At 41.7% G+C, this 18,615-nt stretch overlaps 1 protein-coding gene across 1 annotated transcript in view; it reads left to right on the top strand.

The window, feature by feature from the left end:
- The window catches only part of cntnap2a (contactin associated protein 2a), a 462,042-nt gene that overhangs the window by 385,018 nt on the left and 58,409 nt on the right, over positions 1-18,615 (top strand). Inside the window, exon 18 of the mRNA XM_049564641.1 lies at positions 17,434-17,604. Coding sequence (XP_049420598.1) covers positions 17,434-17,604 — 171 coding nt within the window. The remainder of the gene's footprint in view (positions 1-17,433; positions 17,605-18,615) is intronic.

Raw genomic sequence — 18,615 nt, 5'->3', positions numbered from 1 at the left:
CGGCATTGCTCTGGCGTTGGAGCGTGCCTGATGCACGTCTTCATTGAAAACAATGCATTGGAGAGTGTGAAAAACGCAGCATACGTACGGCCCCTAAAGCCAGACTGGAAGGTTTGCACTAATTCAGTTTAGACTGAATGAATTAGCTGTGAAAAAATTGCATTCTCAGTAACCCATGACAACGCAGCCTGTTTTCATTTCCAACTTGTAAAATACTGCCGCTTTATCAGTGATGTTGGTGTCAGACACCAACGCAAAAAGGTAGTATGATACACCACCGGGCAGCATCACTTTGTAACTCCGCTGGCAACAATGAAATGGAAAGTCCCTTTATATCCCTATATAATCGCAAGTAGGGGAGGTGGGTGGGTGTCTGTCCAACAAACCCTGGACTTTCACCCAGGAGCCTGTCGTATTCTCTTCCTGTATGAATGTTGAGCCAAACCATGATGTTTTTGTCTAAATGTAACCACAGACTTTTGTTGCACAAGGAAATAATCTTAAAAACAAGGTGTTTTACCTACTTTATAAATGGACGTTTATAAAAAGACTGTATGCATAACAAGCGTAAATTGACATGCCCTCCCAGAATGTCAACAGCAGATGCAGGAGGGTACCTACGTATCATACTTAGATGCAAAGTCCACTGACAAGGCAGCAATAGTCGAGGAGTTGGAATGAGAACGTGTTGGATAGCATGTGTAGGCGCACCAGTCCCAATTCACAAAGAATGGATTGCGGCCTCTGACAGCACCATGATTTGTGCATCACTTGAAACTGCTTTAACTCACAAAAGACATTGCGCTAATTATACTGCGGCACAAACACGCCCATAAAGTGAGTGCCATTTGCTCTTTGTCACATCTGATTACAGTTAACCATGTGGTGTAGTATAAAGTTGCCTTTGTGCCAAGAAGAACAGTGGGCAGAACAATTGCAAAGAAAAAAGAAAGTAAAATATTCAGACCGCGAGCTACAGGTCCTGACCCACGAGGTGCAGAGGCATTCTTCAAAACTTCAGGCGACGATTTTAAACATGACAGAAAGAAACCATATTTGGGATTTCAAAAGAAGAAGTCTGTCAGTGCGTGTCTGAATACTTTCACTGGAACTGTGTGTGTCTTGTAGCATTGATGTTTGTGAACTGGACTATTTTTGCTGTGAGGCTCATTTCCATAGAAAGGGGCCAATTATACTCCAAATGAATACTACCTAATTTAAATATGTGCAAATGACACAGTAATATAGAGATGTCATTTGCTTGGCAGTGTAGTTAGGGGTGCATTCACCCTTTGTGGGTGCTTTAAGAATTTCTTTCTCTTTTATTTGTGCAGGTTTAGTGGTTGCAAATGCAGCGCAATCCTTTTGTGAATTTACCCATGAAACTTTTGCCTTATGACCTCATGTGCATAGAAGGTACTAGGCTTTCTGTAGGTTCCAAATGATAGATCCTCTACTCTGAAAGTCAGCAACATGTTGAGCATGCTGGCCAGTGCTCTGCTCCCTACATAAAGTAAGTGACTCCTTACTGTCTCTACACTCTACTTTAATGCTTTAATCTACTTTCTTAATGCATTTTCTGAGTGAAAACTACTCATAAAAAAATTAGATAAAATAAAAAAAAAAAACAGGTCAGTGCCAACTGTTTCCATCACTATTGATGTATTCAGGTAATAGCTGGAAACTGAAAGCATTGTGTAAGCCTGGTGAACTAAGTGCTATACATCTAAGAATGATAGCGGGCTGCACTTATACACTTGAATACTATATGAACTGGCTATTACAGGTGGCAGGTGCATGGTGTGCAATTTACTACAGCTACAGAGAGAGGTAAGCATAGGAAATGTTTATATTATGTACACGTTACAAAAACTCTCACTTCAAGCAATGATATGCACAAAGTTATTAATGTTGTGGTGATTATCTCTGTCTTTGTAAACTGTGCCATTCACTGGAAAGCCTCTGACTGCAGTCAGGGGTACATGGTGCACTATGTTCCACCTGTCATACCTGCACATTTCAACAATATGGAGTCTGTCAGTCAGTCAGTCAGTCAGTCAGGAACATCCAGTTGTTTTCTGGACCAGTCTGTTTTTAACACTTTGCACAGAAACACATCCCACCCTGCTGTAAGAGGGCACAGCTTTTGCCACAGTTGCTCCACACTTGATAGCACTCAGAATAATACATTTTGCACACGTCTACGCATGGGCAAACCCACCCACTATATTTTTTAACAGTTAACAGAAACTGTATTGTGAGGTGGTGGCCATAACAAGTGGACAAAATGATTACTTAACCGATGAACAGAATTTCTAAAAAAAGGAAAGAATTCTTTGGTCTTAATTAACTTCACTCTCCTCATGTGGAAGAACATTGTGCCTCTGTCTTCGTCCCTAATCCCAGTGGAAATGAAACACTGTTGGTATGTCTTAACCTGTACAATACATTCAGACATTATTAGCAAAACTTTTGGAAAGTAACAAACCTCTTTTGATGATTAGAATTTGCTGCTGATGGTTTGAATGGGGTCTTAATTAAAAACTATCGTCAGAGAGAACAAGAATAAACACTTCATGCATAGCGGAGTACAGTTGGAGACATTGTTATTCTGGGGTTGCACTTGAGTGTGAAAATAATACATCGCTCATACTCACATTGTGCCGATCATTCAGAGAAAACGTTTTATCTTGACTTGTCTTTCCGCTGTGAAAAATTACCATGTGTGTATGTGTGTGGGTTTTGTGCACTTCTGCATACGTGTGTCTTTGTGTCTGTCAGCACAAACATTTGTGGTTATGTATGTGTGCATGGCCAGATAAAGGTATCTGAACTCTGTTCAGAGGCGTTCCGTCTAAACACTCCTCTCATCCTTTCATTCCCTTCTATCTAGTCCTTGTAGTTTTGGTTGTTTCTCAGGTACACATCAGATATCAGATACTGCAGAAGCACACACACAAACAACACACCCTGAGAGGCTGTTTAATCCTTGCTGTTTCTCTTCCTGTCTATTCTTCTAATCAGTGTTGGCACACTGCTCTCTGTGGGACAGAGGGTCAACTGGAAGACACACACAGATTCTCGCTCTGTCATATTGACCACCTTTCTTTCCTCCTAACTCGTGAGCCTGTGCTGTTTCACTTTGTCCTGAACCTACCTGCAGCGTGTCAGTCCTGCAGCGTGTACTGTGTCTCTGTCAGGTCGGCATGATTCATTGCTTCACATTCCAGATGCATCTGTTATACTTGGCTAAATGAGACATTTCTCATTCTGAATCCGAGTGGGCTTTCACACAAACTCGTAAAAGTCAAATGGATAACGGAGGCTTTATCCTAATGATGTAAAGCCACACAATCATAAGGAATAGCTCCCATTACAAGGGGATATTCACGAAAAAACACATGCCAGTTTGTAATGCACACCAAAAATTGTTTTTTATGTGAGCCTGCACAACAGGAGCATCAGTAAGCCAGCTTGAAGATGACGCTGGCTGACGCTTGTCGGCATTTCACTGTCCTACTTCACCACGCACTTCAACTCCCCAGAAAAGCAGCAATTTTTTAGCTCCCTGGATTAGAACACCAACACTAATTGACACTTGTCGAATGATGCAATGATACGCAGCCAGCGTGTGTTGCTCTTAAGCCTTTTTGCGGTCCCAATACAATCTATTAGGGGACTTCCTGGAGGCCACCAGGAGCCAAGAAGCTGCTTTGTTAGATAGATATATGAGACTTTGTGTCATTCCTCACTGTGACAAAACAGAACACAACTACAGTCAAACAATGCAATAATGACTACATTTACATGCACATTAATCTTCCACTATTATTCCAAATATGACACCATTGTTAATTTGATACAGGTCATGTAAACAGCATTTTCCATTTGGATTTTCCAAATTTCTAAAATGCATTTTCCAATTAAGACATGTGGGATATGCTGTTATAACTCTGGTTTTAGAGGCATTTTTGTACATGTATACAGCACATTCAGTCACGCATTCATTTTCTGTAACTGCTAATACTGTTAGGGGTTGTTGTTGCTGTTGCGAGGCGACTGGTTCCTATCCCCAGCCAGGTACACCCTGCAGAGGTCACCAGACTATCTCAGGGCTGACACACAGACAGACAACCATTCACCCTCACATTCACACCTACGGACAATTTAGAGTCACCAGTTAACCTGCATGTCTTTGGACTGTGGGAGGAAGCTGGAGTACCCAGAGAAAACTCACAGTGACACAGGGAGAACATGCAAACTCCACACAGAAGGGCTCCCCCACCCTGAGGTTCGAACCAGGAACCCTCTTGCTGTGAGGTTACGATGCTAACCACTGCAAACCATGCAGAACATGTATCTCAATTGGGCTTTTTACTGCAGTTTGCGATACACTGCCTCTTGCCTTTTTAAGGGTCTGCTCTATGCGTTGTCATGGATGCGCTGTACACAGAGCAGCTCGCCAACAGTTTGCAACGCTTCAGTAGAGATGCATGCCCAAGGGAAAAGCCCACTTTCTGGTCAGAAGAAGAAACACACCTACTTTAAACGTTATAAAAGACTTGGATACCAACAGGTTTTTGGATGTGCAAATATCATAACGCTGACCTTCTCAAGAAGATGGCCGAACGAACAAAAGAGTGAGGCTGAGTTTGCCCAATTGAACAAGTCCGCTATTGGTGGAAAACTGAAGTGTCACAAGCGGCTCCAATCATTCCACTTTCCCATATTTTGATGTGATAACGACATGTTAGGACACATTTATCAAAGTATGCATGGCTGCATATAAACGAGACTATTAGTAGAACACTCATTTCCATTAGCCATGTAAACAGCTTTGTATGAATGATGTCTTTTCAGAATGAGGGTAAAAAAAGACTATTTAGTGCACGTTAACATAGTCAGTGTATTATGTTTTCATTTTAGCAAGTGAACCAAAGAACAGCTGTGAAGGCAGCCTCAATCTTATTCAGACTCCCAGTATGTATTACCCATTGTGAAGATTCAGAACACAACTGTATGAATTCCTCCATCATGTGGCTTTGTCTTTTGTAAATGCCTCTGCCTCCCTCATCCTCTCTCTTTATTTTTTCTACCTCCTAAGACGAAATAGATTAAAACAGCATAGAGAGGAAATAATGTTGGTGTCTGCTGTGTGATGTAACAAAGTACCAGAGAGGTTTTGGGGAAAGTAATATCGTGTGGAGAGAAAAAGCAAACATGGATTTAATCTTTGGTGCATGGCGGCATGATCATTACGATAATAATGCTTCATATATTAGTCCATCCGTCCATTCATCCGGGAGACAGGAAGTGGCCTGGTTCTGTCGAGGGGCCAGAACATGACAGAACACCTGCCCTCCCTCCTCACCAGTGTCACGCTCATTATGGTCCCTTCATCAACAATCTGGTGCCACTCTCGCTAATGTCCTTTCATCACAGAGCTGCCAACATACCAACAAACCATGATTTAATGACCCATGACATCACATCTGTTTGTGTGTGTGGCTCTATCATGTAGCAGTATGGCAGACACAATTACAAAAGATGGATCCTTCTGTCACTGAGAGGAGCCCATATTCTTTTTGTATTGCTCTATTATCCACTGAGTGTGTATGCCTGAGTGTGTGTGTGTGTGTCTGAGTGCGTGTGAGAGACAAAGACAGAGTTATCCTCCTTTGTATTAAGTTACCAAATTAACAAACCAACTTTAAAATGAAGATGACTTTGAGGTATGTTTGCAATAGGGCTGGCCAAGACACCGGAACACGGAGCATACATTATATATCGGCCCATTAAGGCATATTAAACATATATTAAAAATTTCACACGTGAATAGGTACTCCGTGTATGATTGATGCATCTCATACAGTGCATGGAGCTCTGTCTCAGTAAGAGCAATGATGATTGGCTGCCATATAATGGATTTTCATAGGCAAATGACTAATGTCTTGGGCAGTCAGGGAAAGTTTTAGTAAGGAGGTACTTATGTGTCTGTGTGTGTTCATGTGCACGCCTCTGTGTGTGTGTTTCTGCGGTGGGCACAAGAGCAAGTAAGAGTGCAACTTTCTGTGTGTGTGTGTGTGTGTGTGTGTGTGTGTGTGTGTGTGTGTGCATTAATGAAGCCCATTTCCATGGCTAGTTTAATGGCAGCCTATACAGTCGCAGGCAGACAGAGAGGAATTAGTCCCATTTATTGATGTTAAAAGGGTTTGGACGTTTTAATAGATAGGAATGAAAATAAATGACAGCAAATGAAGCAAAGCAGCATGTGCTCTATTATTATAATGTAATGCACCTGCTATGAGACATGCTTGGCCTCATGGCTGGCCACAAATGAAAGATTACAAGGGTCACCTATGATAGTTCAAAACTAATTAATTGGTTTGTACCCATTTGTCACCGCTCATATGCCCACATGTAATGTCTTTGTAATTGATGTCACTCTAGCATGCTTTTTAAGACACTGAGGGTGTGGTGCGCATATACATAGGGCTTATTACTTTTGGTTTTTAAAAAAATTAAGTATGGGAATTCATCTGTTAATAGTGAATTTTAGGCTACATAAAGATTAGCCAGGACATTAGGTCTCTGTTGGACCTTCCCTGACCACCCATGGTCTTTACCCCATGAATACTATCTCTCTGCATCAACCTTCCTGTGAGCGCAGTACGCACTGGCATATAATTGTTCTGTTTTTCCTCTGTCTGGTAGTGTGTTATCATTTATCTTCCATCCATCCATCCATTTTCATAACCACTTATCCTCTTGAGTCCCAGCTGACACTGGGCAAGAGGCGTTGTACACCGTACTAGTTGACTAGTCGCCAGACTGTAATAGGGCTAACACAATTTAGAGTCACCACTTAACCTGTCCCCAACCTGCATGTCTTTGGATTGTGGGAGGAAGCCGGAGTACCCAGAGAAAACCAACACTGACAAGGGGAGAACATACAAACTCCACACTGCATTACAAACTCCTGGGATCGAACCAGGAACCCTCTTGCTGTGAGGGGACAGTGCTGACCACCACACCACCATGCTGCCCCTTGTTTATCTTATTTCCTATAATTTTTTTGTCCTGTACTTCATATGTTTTGGTATTATTAAAGTGTTAAAAACTCAGGAATAAAATCTGTGGAAAAAAATAAATAAAAATAAATAATTAAAAACAATAAAGATTAAAATTTAAAAATGTGGTTAAAAGTCAGATTTTTTGTCCAATTTTTCAACATTATAGCATTTTTTTTATTTTATTTTCATATTTATTTTATAGTTTATTTAACAGGGACAATGCGCAATATATGTATGGTACCAGCTAAAGGCTAATTTTCATTAGTAGTCCCTGGTCAGAGGCCAAAAGTAAGACACAGGTTACAGAAATGAAAAATCAGTAGTGATAAATCAAAACCTTAACCTTTGTTAAAATAAATAAATAAAGATTTGAAAAAAAAAACCACCCTACAAAAAACGAAGAAACAAGACAAGAAATAACAACTCTTCTTAAGCAAACAACAAAGGAACAATACTAAATTTCCATCAGGGAGGACACCATCAGAAGTGACACTCTGCCGAAAACAAAAATGAATGAGCGTTAGTTTCATATTAATATGTCCAACAGTCCAAACAGGTTATTGAAAACATTCAACAAAGCTGTAAATGGAGAGGTCACTTCCACTAGGGCCTCAAGGAGTAAAATAAAAGATGATCACAATATAGTTTCTAATCCCCATCATATAATACTTGGACACGTGTGCACCACATGGTAAACGTTTTTACCCAGCGCACTTTACAGTTTTAGCATAGCATTGTAGTTGTGATAAAGACCCCTTAGGGGGCGATCACACAGAAATGAGACGCCAGAGACGCAGATGCTTCAAAGACGCTTGAAACGCAAAACTCAAAAAGTTGAAAATATTTTAACTTTTCAGTATCTACGTGCGTCTAAAACATGCGTCTAAAAAGAAGTGTCTACAGAAACACGCATCTAAAAAGACGCCGGAAAATCGCCCGTCTAAAAAGACACTTGAACGCCTCTCCTTCTGTCTTTGATAAACTTTTCTTTCGTCTCCACTTATATGATGACATCTCTCAAGGTTTTGCACTGAAAATATATAGCAAGCAACTTAATTACAAAGTGCGATAGATAAAGGCCTCTCAGGTCTCAAATGAGAGACACATAATAATTACCCTGTGTTTCAAATGCTATTTTTACTGTTACATGCAGGTGAGATGAAATACAGGTCTCAGTGGACATTTAGAAATAAGCATGGAAGAAGTCGTGTTTGTGCCACAGTTCAGTACCTTTCATAACTATATGTGTAGGTTCAAGTGTTGTGTTTTGAAAAATGATATCTAAGCCGTACCCATGGGTGCACTTTCAAGGTGCATCACCTTCCAAGATAGGAGCTGCTGTCTCTCTTGTTAGATGACTATTCTTAGTCCTCTGATGAAACAACTTTGCACCTGAAGTATGTATCAGAATAAGTAGCAAGTAGAAAAGTTAAATGAGATGACACAGCGTGTGTTTGCTCCTACAAACTGAGTAATAAGTGCTGTCGCAGGCCTGAGATCCTGAATGTCACAATCCACAGAAATCTCTCACAAATATGAGCTACTGTGGCAGTGAGTGCAGTCTCTATTGCCTTACAGCCAACCATGTGCATGAGTCTGTATTTTCAAAGTGTGTGCACATGTATTTTATTTGTGTGTTTGTTTGTTTGTGTGTCTGAATGTGTCCTAGTTAATGACCTGGGACAGTGCAGTCAGTCATCCTTACCATCTGCTGGTACTGGCACATAACCCATCTGGTCAAACATACACAGATGAATCATCTAGTTGGCTTCCAGACCCTAACTTCACCTCAAACTGTATCTCACGTCATGTCAGCCTCTACAGTTCGGTGGGCTTGAGGTTTTGTTTTTTTTTTGTTTTTGTTTTTTTGCAGGAGTCTGTGTGGCCTAATCCAGAGGTCAGCAGCTGTTCTTTAGTGTTTTTCCACATTTAGGTCAAATCAGTTGATAGGTCCAAGAGATGCTGACAATATGATTATAAAGAAACATCTACTCATTAAGAGTAGACCTAGAGTTCACTTGCATTGGTCCGAGTCAGGGACTAATTTGTTACAAAGTTCTCACGGCAGCATTTACAAGAGGACCAGATAAAATGCCTTGTGTGAGAAAGCTGCTCTTGATTGGTCAGAATTTCCAATTTCCAGGAGGAAAACAAAACGTTGAAGAAGAGTACACTTGCAGGATAAATGTGATTCTTTCTAATGTCACAATGGAGGGACAACTACACAGGTTGATGTTAGCGCTGGTCATCGTGGACTATATTGCTGTCATTGTTCATTTTAGTCAAACCATACAGTTTGAAAACGAGGCGCGGCTCCAACTAGAAAACAATGTTTTGATGCATTGGATGTGCTGAATGTGCATATTAAGGCAGTACAGGAGGAGGTGCACGTTAATAATCCTCCAGGACTGTAACATGCTCATGTTTAACCCAAACAATGTGTCATGTGACTGCAGTTGGTTCGGATCGAGGTCAGAACACGTTCTCACCACATGAGATCACCTCTTCAAGAAGATCTTAGTCCGGTTGTTTTCCGAGTGTGGTTGCTGTGTTCACACCTGCCCAAATGAACCGCACTTAGGGGACAAACAAACTTGAGTTCGATTGAGCCAAACCAAACAGGGCAGGTGTGAAAGCACCCTGTGATTCAGAGTCTGAACTGCAGTTGCATGCACATGGCTCTCAACATGTAGGTGGCTGAGCTTACAGTTAACAGCTAACGGTGCTACTAGCCAACTGTGCTAACAGCGCGAACAGTGCATCAATGCTGACAGAGCTGACAGTGTTAACATGGGGGCAAGTGGCATCTTCACTGTCCCAGTGCCACAAAGGGTTGGCAATAGAGACAGAATCCTTCCCCACAGGGAGGCAAATTGGATACATTTTCTTGATACCCTCAATCCCAGTGGAATGAATGATGAGATTTTGTGTGCTTGTTTTTTAAGTGAATATATTTGTGTTCTTTATGTGGTGAATGTATTCATGTTGTTACATGTTGAGTCTGTGCCATGAACAATAGTAGATCCCCCTGCTGGGTTGCATTTGTTGTGTTGGTGGTCACTAATAATCGACCCCACCTGTGTACACTGTTTGTGATGTTGCCAGAATACATGCTGAAGAGGGGCATCTTGCCCGAAACGTCCCTGTAGCAATATATAAAAATTCAAATTGGAGTGCTGTCCTGATTTTTATTTTGTTATTACTTACATTGAGGATTCAGCACCCAGCCTTAATGGTTTACTCATGAGTGAGCATGTTGTGTCTCATTTTTACTTTTTATGTTTATCATGGTTACTATTTCAGTTTTGCATTTTAGCATGCTAACATTTGGTAATTACCTCTGATCCCAAGTACAGCTGAGGATCATGGGAATGTCATCAGTTTGAAGGTATCTTGACATCAACCAAAGTACTGGACAAACAGAAATTTGTGATTTAATGATGACACAAATGTGTCTTTGTACCAAATATCATGGCAGTTCCTCCAATAGTTCTTGAGACATTTTATTGAAGTCCACAAATGTCAACCTGATGGAGGTGCTATAGGAAAAGTCAGGGGATCACTGATGTGAGTAGGATTCCACCTCTAGAAACCATGAATGTCTGTGCCTGGTGATCAACCAACAAACAATGGAGTCATGCCGCTAGCATGGCTAAAAATTGAATTCACTCCAACTTTGGAAACAGTAGTTATTCATCAAACACCCCTCTATCACTGAACTGTGCTTTAAGAATAGTACTGCATACTTTGAAATTATTAACTTACTGAAAACTGTGCCGATTGAGCTGTTGCTGTATTTTAAGCTCCGTGTTCACTGCACCAACAAACCAGAACATAAAAGCTGATACTGACCAGAATGTGATTTGTTGGGCATGTGGGTCGTGAGCACTCACTGGACTTTAGATTATTACATACTGCGTCGTCCTTTCATCCAGACAGAAGTGATCCTTCCACAATATTTTTTTGCCCTTGTATGCATTGTGAAGTGTTTCAAATGGTTGTGCAATGTAAGGTATGCTCGGATTGGAGGTATTGAAGGCCACCACCAAGCAACAGTTTGCTCCTGAGACTATAAAGCACTTCGCTGAGACTTAGAAAGAAGAAAGAAAATGAACGTCAATTGACCTTTTATTTTGCTTCTCCAGTAAATGAAGCATCTAACAATCGAGGAGCTTGGCAACAGAGGCCAGACACATCCTGAAAGTAGATCTGAGATACTCTTAGGTAGACCGTATTGTCTGCAGTTGTGCATCATGCAATGAGACCAAGGGCATCCAGGAGAACGAGCGACAACAGAGTGAGAATGTCTGCATTGGCGTCACCTTGAGAACCGATTAAACAGAGAAAAGTGGCTTGTCAAGGAAACCACTTCAGATACCATTTGAAAACAGCCTGTCTTTGAAGAGCTCATCACTAACTATAGACCAGGTTCACTTCTAGTTTGCTGCGTCTATGTACTGTAAGTGTTTTACATATGAATGCATAAAATATAATTGTTTGATTGCACACAGAAGGTGATAGTAAAACATGAATGAACTGACTATCTTCCAAGGCTGTTTAGAGTAGCAGGCAGCTCGATTCATATCAAACTCATTTCATAGATCTTTGGTTAATAGGTTTTTGGCACAAACTTCATTTGCTTTGCCTTTAAGTGTGTTAGCAGGCGTTATGGCTAGCAGTTTAATATTTGTGGTGTCTCAGTCGGGAAAAGACATTCATGTGCTGGATCGGTTTTTGAAACATTTGTTTGATAAACATTTCAATATGGGAGTGATAAATGTGCCACAGAGCCTAGCCAACCAGTTGCATCTGTGGATCTGGCAGAGGGGCAATCAGAGGTTTATGGTTTGGCTTCCATGTTTATTCCTCTAACACTGTTTTCTCTCCAACACTCGGTTTCTGTCAACCCCCTAATGTTTTGTTCTCCTTTGCTTCTCACACCATAGATCCCCTTTGAGCCCTTCCTCTCTAACCTCCTCCCACTCCCTTCTTTTTCCTCTGTTCCTCTTGTTCTCTCTCCCTCCTTCTGAAGCACGACTCACCTCCAGGCTGTATTTCTATATCCTTGTGTCCTTCTTGCTTCTATGTCTTTGTCAACCTTCTTTTTACTCCCTTGCTTGAAGCTGTTACGGTCTCGTTCGGTGCATACAAATAGATATCACAGCACATGAGACTTTTTTATTTTGTTTATGTGTTTGTGATGTCTACTGTGAGGGCTGAATTTGTTTATGCAGTACACACAAAAGAAAACTGAGCAAATTGTTTGCGTGTATGTGTATCACTTAGGGTTGCAGTGGTTTAAATGAGGGTTATCATACTGTGTACATTTGCTCATCTTAGCAATTAGAGAAAAGAAAAATGCAACCTGAAGAAAAATCTCACCTACACACTCCTTTCCTCCTTGACCATCTGTCAGACTTTTAAAAATGGCTTCCAGTTTCAATTATAATGAGGCATTTGTTCAACCAAAGGTGACCCCTTTGAAGGTCATTCATTCATCTTCTAACCACTTCATCCTCTTGAGGGTTGCGGGGGGCTGGAGCCTATCCCAGCTGACATTGGGCGAGAGGCGGGGTACACCCTGGACAGGTCGCCAGACTATTGCAGGGCTGACACATAGAGACAAACAACCAATTCAATTTAGAGTCACCACTTAACCTAGTCCCCAGTCTGCATGTCTTTGGACTGTGGGAGGAAGCCGGAGTGCCCGGAGAGAACCCACGCTGACACGGGGAGAACATGCAAACTCCACACAGAAGGGCTCCCACACCCGGGATCGAACCGGCAACCCTCTTGCTGTGAGGCGACAGTGCTAACCACCACACCACCGTGCCACCCCTTTGAAGGGCGTTGTAACTGATAATAATAATAGTAATGCCTCTGTGCTGGTGTCATGTTTTTGTATCCATCCCATTCTTGTGAACACAATATCTCAAGACACCTTGAGGGAAGTTCATCAAATTAAGCACAAACGTCCACTTGGACCCAAGAATGAAGTTATTAAATTTTTGTGGTCAAAAATCGAGGTCACTGTGACATCAAGAGCCATGTTTTCAGCCATAACCCAAGAATTCCTATGCTACTTATGACAAAATTGTACACTAATGTCTAATAGTTTAAAATGAGTAGGTAATGAAATTTTTTATTCAAAAGGTCGAAGGTCAACTTCACTGTGAAATCATAATGTAAAAACACCATAACTCAGAAAGAGAACTGGAAAAATCTGGTGAGATACTGTATTGGTGACACTAATCTTTGAAACTGTGCTGATTGTTAAGATCTTCAGTGCTGCTGGTTGAAGATGTGTGTGAAGCATCCATGTTTTAGAATATGTAGCTTCTTTGCATATTTGAAGTATTGTCTACTGTCATGGCTACGTCTGAGTCTGGATAGACATGGATGTAAACTGTACAGCTGCCCCCCACTACAAATTGTCCTAGTCGTTCAATAGTCATCATTTAGGGCCTTTAGTTGATTCGTCACCTGCATGTTTACAATATTAATGTAATTAATAAATTCTATATTTGGGCGCAACACAACGGTTTGAGTTGAAGGTGTGAGAAAGAATAGTATCAGTAACATTGTTAGCACTGTGCTACATTACAGAGAAATACAAAACCGTACTAATGAACCTTCATTAATATAGGCCTATATTTTATCTACAAGTGCATGTCACACACTGAGCGAGCCGCCTGTTAATGACGCTGTGGGCTAATGGGCATGTAGCTACTTCCATGTTTCAGATGATACGTCATGTTTGTAGTCGACCAATGAAGATGAGTTTACATATCACCTTGGGTTCGTCCTTCACCTTCTCAAAATGGTGCCACACTTTGGATTTCCTGCCCGACATGTTGTTAACTCTATGACGCATAGTGCGTCCAAATTCACACCCGTTCTTCTCTGTGGATTTTCTCCGCGACCATGCGTCATAGCGAGAAGCCACACATATCACGTGAAACAGCGGAACTGTAGCTTTCCGACAAATCCAATGTTTTCACGGCAAAAAAACTGATAAATTGCTGTCATCCCATCACGCTATAAATCCAGATCAATTGTCTACAAAATAAAAACCTGACGAATTTCTTTACAATCCATGATACAGATCTTGTTATCAGTCACTTCATATAGTGAGGAATATCGTATCTTACCACGTCTTAGGCTTGCGTGTGTTTCTTCTTGTCTATCCACATTTGTAGTTCAGCTTTCAAGATGCAAATATCTCTATATTTTCCAGTTGATACTCCATCAAACTTTGTATGACAAGGCAAGCGCACTTCACCTTTGCGCACACAGACAACTGCAGCCTAATTATGCATGCATGACAGGGCAGTAGTCACAATATACATTGAGGGGGACACGTGCCCCCCCACCAATGCCCAAAATGTCCCCCCAATATAAAACTGAAACTGAAAAACAAATATTATCTTGGAGGACATCGTTGCACTTGGTTGACTATTTTTCTATGATCTTAGATGTAAATATTGCATGTTTCTTTAAGATAAAACACATTTTTGACTTGTGAATGAGTCAATGGAATTTCTTGCAATAATGAAAAAATACTGGCAATCATGTCCGCCTGGCACAAACCACATGTTTTGGGCAGCTGTGAAGTGACAGAATGTCCCAGCATCATGGTTCTTATATTGCCAGATTCCAGAGAGTCTCCCCTCTTCATGTATGGCAGAATATGTCATTTTCCAACTTGCTATGGTGAGATAGATGTCAAAATGTAAGAATTTAGGCACACAGATTTGTTTTTTTCATTGATATAAAAATTAATATAAAATACAGGCACATAGAAGGACATGGAATGATTGCAAATCTGGTTAGCCCAGATTGTCCTGAAAAAAACAAGATATAGCATTTGTATGTAGCCTTTATAATGACTGTGATATGAGCTTAAAAGTAAAGGCAGTAGAAATACCCCAAAAAGGCCTAGGGCCCATAGGGTTAAGGCCAAAACACACCGGCGGTGCCATTGACGCGAGTCAAGTGCCGCCCCCAACACACACAAAAAGCGTCACGCTGCAGGGCATCAACCGGAATTCTATTGCACACTCCAGTCCGCTAGGTGTTGTTACTGGTTGCCAACCGCTTTTTCAAGGGCGGCAACGCTGGAAAAATAGGACAATAGCGTAAAGTGCCGCAGCGTGGCACGTCGACACGCGTCTAGCCGCCGCCGGTGTGGGTTTGTAAATAGAAAATAATGGGAGCGGCTGTTTTGACGCGCATCGTATGGCGCCGGTGTGTTTTGGCCTTTAGGTGACAGCCCTAGTAAGCTGTAACTGCAGCTTGACTGGTTCATTGATGCCTATAACTGCAAGGCAGTAATTCTAGCTGGGTAAAACTGTAATGCCACGAAACCGTGATATTTTCTGAGATGGTTATTTTACTGACGGAATATTATACTGTTTCAGCCCCAGCAACAATATGTTAGTCAGCTCTGTACTCCTGTAACTTTTTGGTTATTTCTCGTGAAACACCGTCATTATTGCACCTTTGTGCTCCTGCATATGCTGCAATCATCAAAACAATTTTCAATCAGTCAGTGATTGTACATCTGAGCGTCACCAGCTCTGTGGCCCTGGTTGGAACCACACAGTAAACATAATTATTTGTTTCTGTGGCCTCTGCAGGCTTCCTCCTGTTTAGTCCCCAATTAACCCTGTTCAATAATTGGCTCTGCCTCCTGTAGAGAAATGAACAGTATTCCAACTTCAAACACCCTAATCACAAAGACAGAATCAGTAGGTGGTCCGCGTGTGCCTGTGCCCTGTGTGTGCATGTTTGTGTGCACACTTGGCCGCTATCTGCCCTTGCCCCTGGTGACTGGATGTGAGGCAAGGAGGAGAGGGGAGAAGCTCAGCCCTGTCATTGGGGAGCGCTTATCGCACTGAGCCAGGAGACACACACACACACACACACACACACACACACACACACACACAAACTCTAGAGATGCATGGACACTGCATACCTACACTGACACACAAACTCACACAAATGCACGTACGACACAGGGGAACACATTTGCACACATAAAACAGTTGAAAGGAAGCAAAGAGGTGCTGAAAGATAAGTCAATTAACTGATTAGTTGCTCGACAGAAAATTAATCACCAGCTGTTTTTATAATGGATGAGCATTTGTCACTTCTCCAGAACAAAAATTATTCTAAATTAAATATCTTTTGGTTTGGGATCAGTGATTGGACAAAAAAAGGCAGTTAAAAGACGTCATCTTGGGCTCAGAGAATTTGTCTTAACATCTTGTTGACATCATATCAGAATAATGATTTAAAGATAATTGCTAGTTACATTAATCATTAGTTGCAGTTCTCACACACACTTCCTGTACACACACATATTTCTCCCGTCTGCTCTACTGTTCCTGTTCACTGTTCATCCAGGGTTATGGTGGAGGGTCTGAGGCCAATCCTCCGAGGCATCAACGAGATCTCACATGGCTTTTTCCACATTAGCCTTAACTCTTCTCCTCTTCCTCCTGCCCTCCATATGTTCCCCACCCCCTCCTCCTCCTCCTCCTCCTCCTCTGCTAGCTGCTCTCTGCATGACTTCTCTCTCCTCTTTCCCATCACTTCTTCAATATTCTATCCTCTCACTGGTGCGTGGCCTCTTTCCTCTCCTTCTGTCTTCTCTCCTCAGCTGTCCTCTCCTCCGCTCTTCCTCCTCCTCCTCTCCTTCCCTCCATGCTCTTCATCTTCCTTGAGTGATAAGCAAGGCAGGGACATGGCAAGAGGAGAGGAGAGGGGACAGCGAAGAAGTCACTTCATCAACCACAGTCTGATAACTCATCAGCAGCTGTTTAGCACGCTGCTACTTTGTCTTCATTAGCGGCCGCTGGTTTCGCTTCATAAAAGTCATTAGAAAAGTTGTTATCAAAAATCCCGCAGCACCATATCCATGTACCCTTGTCCCCTTCTCAGGTCCTCATTTAGAAGAAAAGAAATGGTCTCTCTCCGCTATATGATATGATCAACTTTCTGTCGAGTGTTCGTGAAGTTGCAGGAAATTACAGGTTGCGTTGGAACCTCTGCACAGAAATAGAGTTTTAGGTGATGAAATCATTTTTACTGAGGAGATATTAAATGAGCCACATTTAGACAATGGAGGTGAGATAACACTGTTTTAGCCTGAATAGATTGATAGCTCTTTGGAGAGGAATGAGAATGGATGCATAACCATTTGAAATGAAACCATTTCTGCAATGAATTTATTCTGCAGCTTATCAGATCAGAATGGTTATAGTGTTTGCCACAGTGCTGATGGAGGGAACAGCAGGTGCATGTTGGATGAGCTGGTTGTGATTCTATTTGTTTTGGGTTTTTTGTTTCACAGATAACTACTGGAACGCTGCATCATTCACCACCCCGTCATCCTACTTGCACTTTGCCACCTTCCAGGGCGAGACCAGCGCCGACATCTCCTTCTATTTCAAGACCAGCGCACCCTACGGCGTCTTTCTGGAAAACCTTGGCAACACTGACTTCATCCGCTTGGAGCTCAAATGTAAGACACATCTGAGTGTTTCTATGTGTGCATGAGGGTCATTTCTCTTTGTGTTGTCTCTCTCATTGTCTCCCTTACTCTGACTCTTTATCTAACCTAGTCTGAGATTTAATCCATCCGTCAGACTGATTGCGCTGGATGCAACCTGTCACCGCACACAATCAGAATCACACACAGACACACACGGTGATGCCGACGCACACACCAGCAACAGTCAATTGCCTTCCTGATTATGGTGCACTACTTTGTGTGATTGCAAGAGAGAGAGAGAGCAATCATTTATTTAAGGTAATTGGTGTGTGCAATAATTATGTCCATTATAAACCTCTGTTTAACCAAATCACCCATTTTCAGGGTTGACAAAACACAAGCTCTCTCGCACACACAGAGACACACACAGACACACTCTCTCCATTATTTTTCTAAAAACCATTATTTCAAATATGAGTATTTAACTCTTAAAAGTTTGCCCCCGCAAACTTGTTCCACTGCGGCACACACATAAACCCACACACAGGGTCATTAGTGTCAGTTAGATGGCTACATTGCACGTGTTTCAGAGTTTGTACCTGCACACATTAAAGAGGGAAGTCTTCCCACCCAGAAAGCATCTGCAGTTTCACATCAACTCTCTCTCTCTATCCTTTACACAAAGACACAAACATGCACACACATAAAAAAAACATACATGTGGTGCATTTAAAAAGTCAATTTGATAGATTTCAGCATTAAAAAAGTGGAACAACTTACAAACATCTCTAATCTTCAGTTGAAATCTGCTCGTTGTTTACCCAGAGGACAGTTTTCTGATTTGACGTTCTGTCGCTGCAACCTGAAAAAGAGACGAGCAGCAGCATCACATGTGTTTTGATGTATATTTGATAAATAACACGTGCGGCCTGCTTATTTTCGCACACCTTATCTTTCACATGCTCCTTGTGCCAAAATACCCGAGGTCCAAACTACAGTCTGTTCCTCTGGGCTGTGACAGATTTACAAGATCTCACAGCA

This window comes from Epinephelus fuscoguttatus, linkage group LG21 (assembly GCF_011397635.1).
Source record: "Epinephelus fuscoguttatus linkage group LG21, E.fuscoguttatus.final_Chr_v1".
Lineage (NCBI taxonomy): Eukaryota > Metazoa > Chordata > Actinopteri > Perciformes > Serranidae > Epinephelus > Epinephelus fuscoguttatus.
Note: the sequence above shows the minus strand (reverse complement) of the source record. Positions and strands in the feature narration are given on the sequence as shown.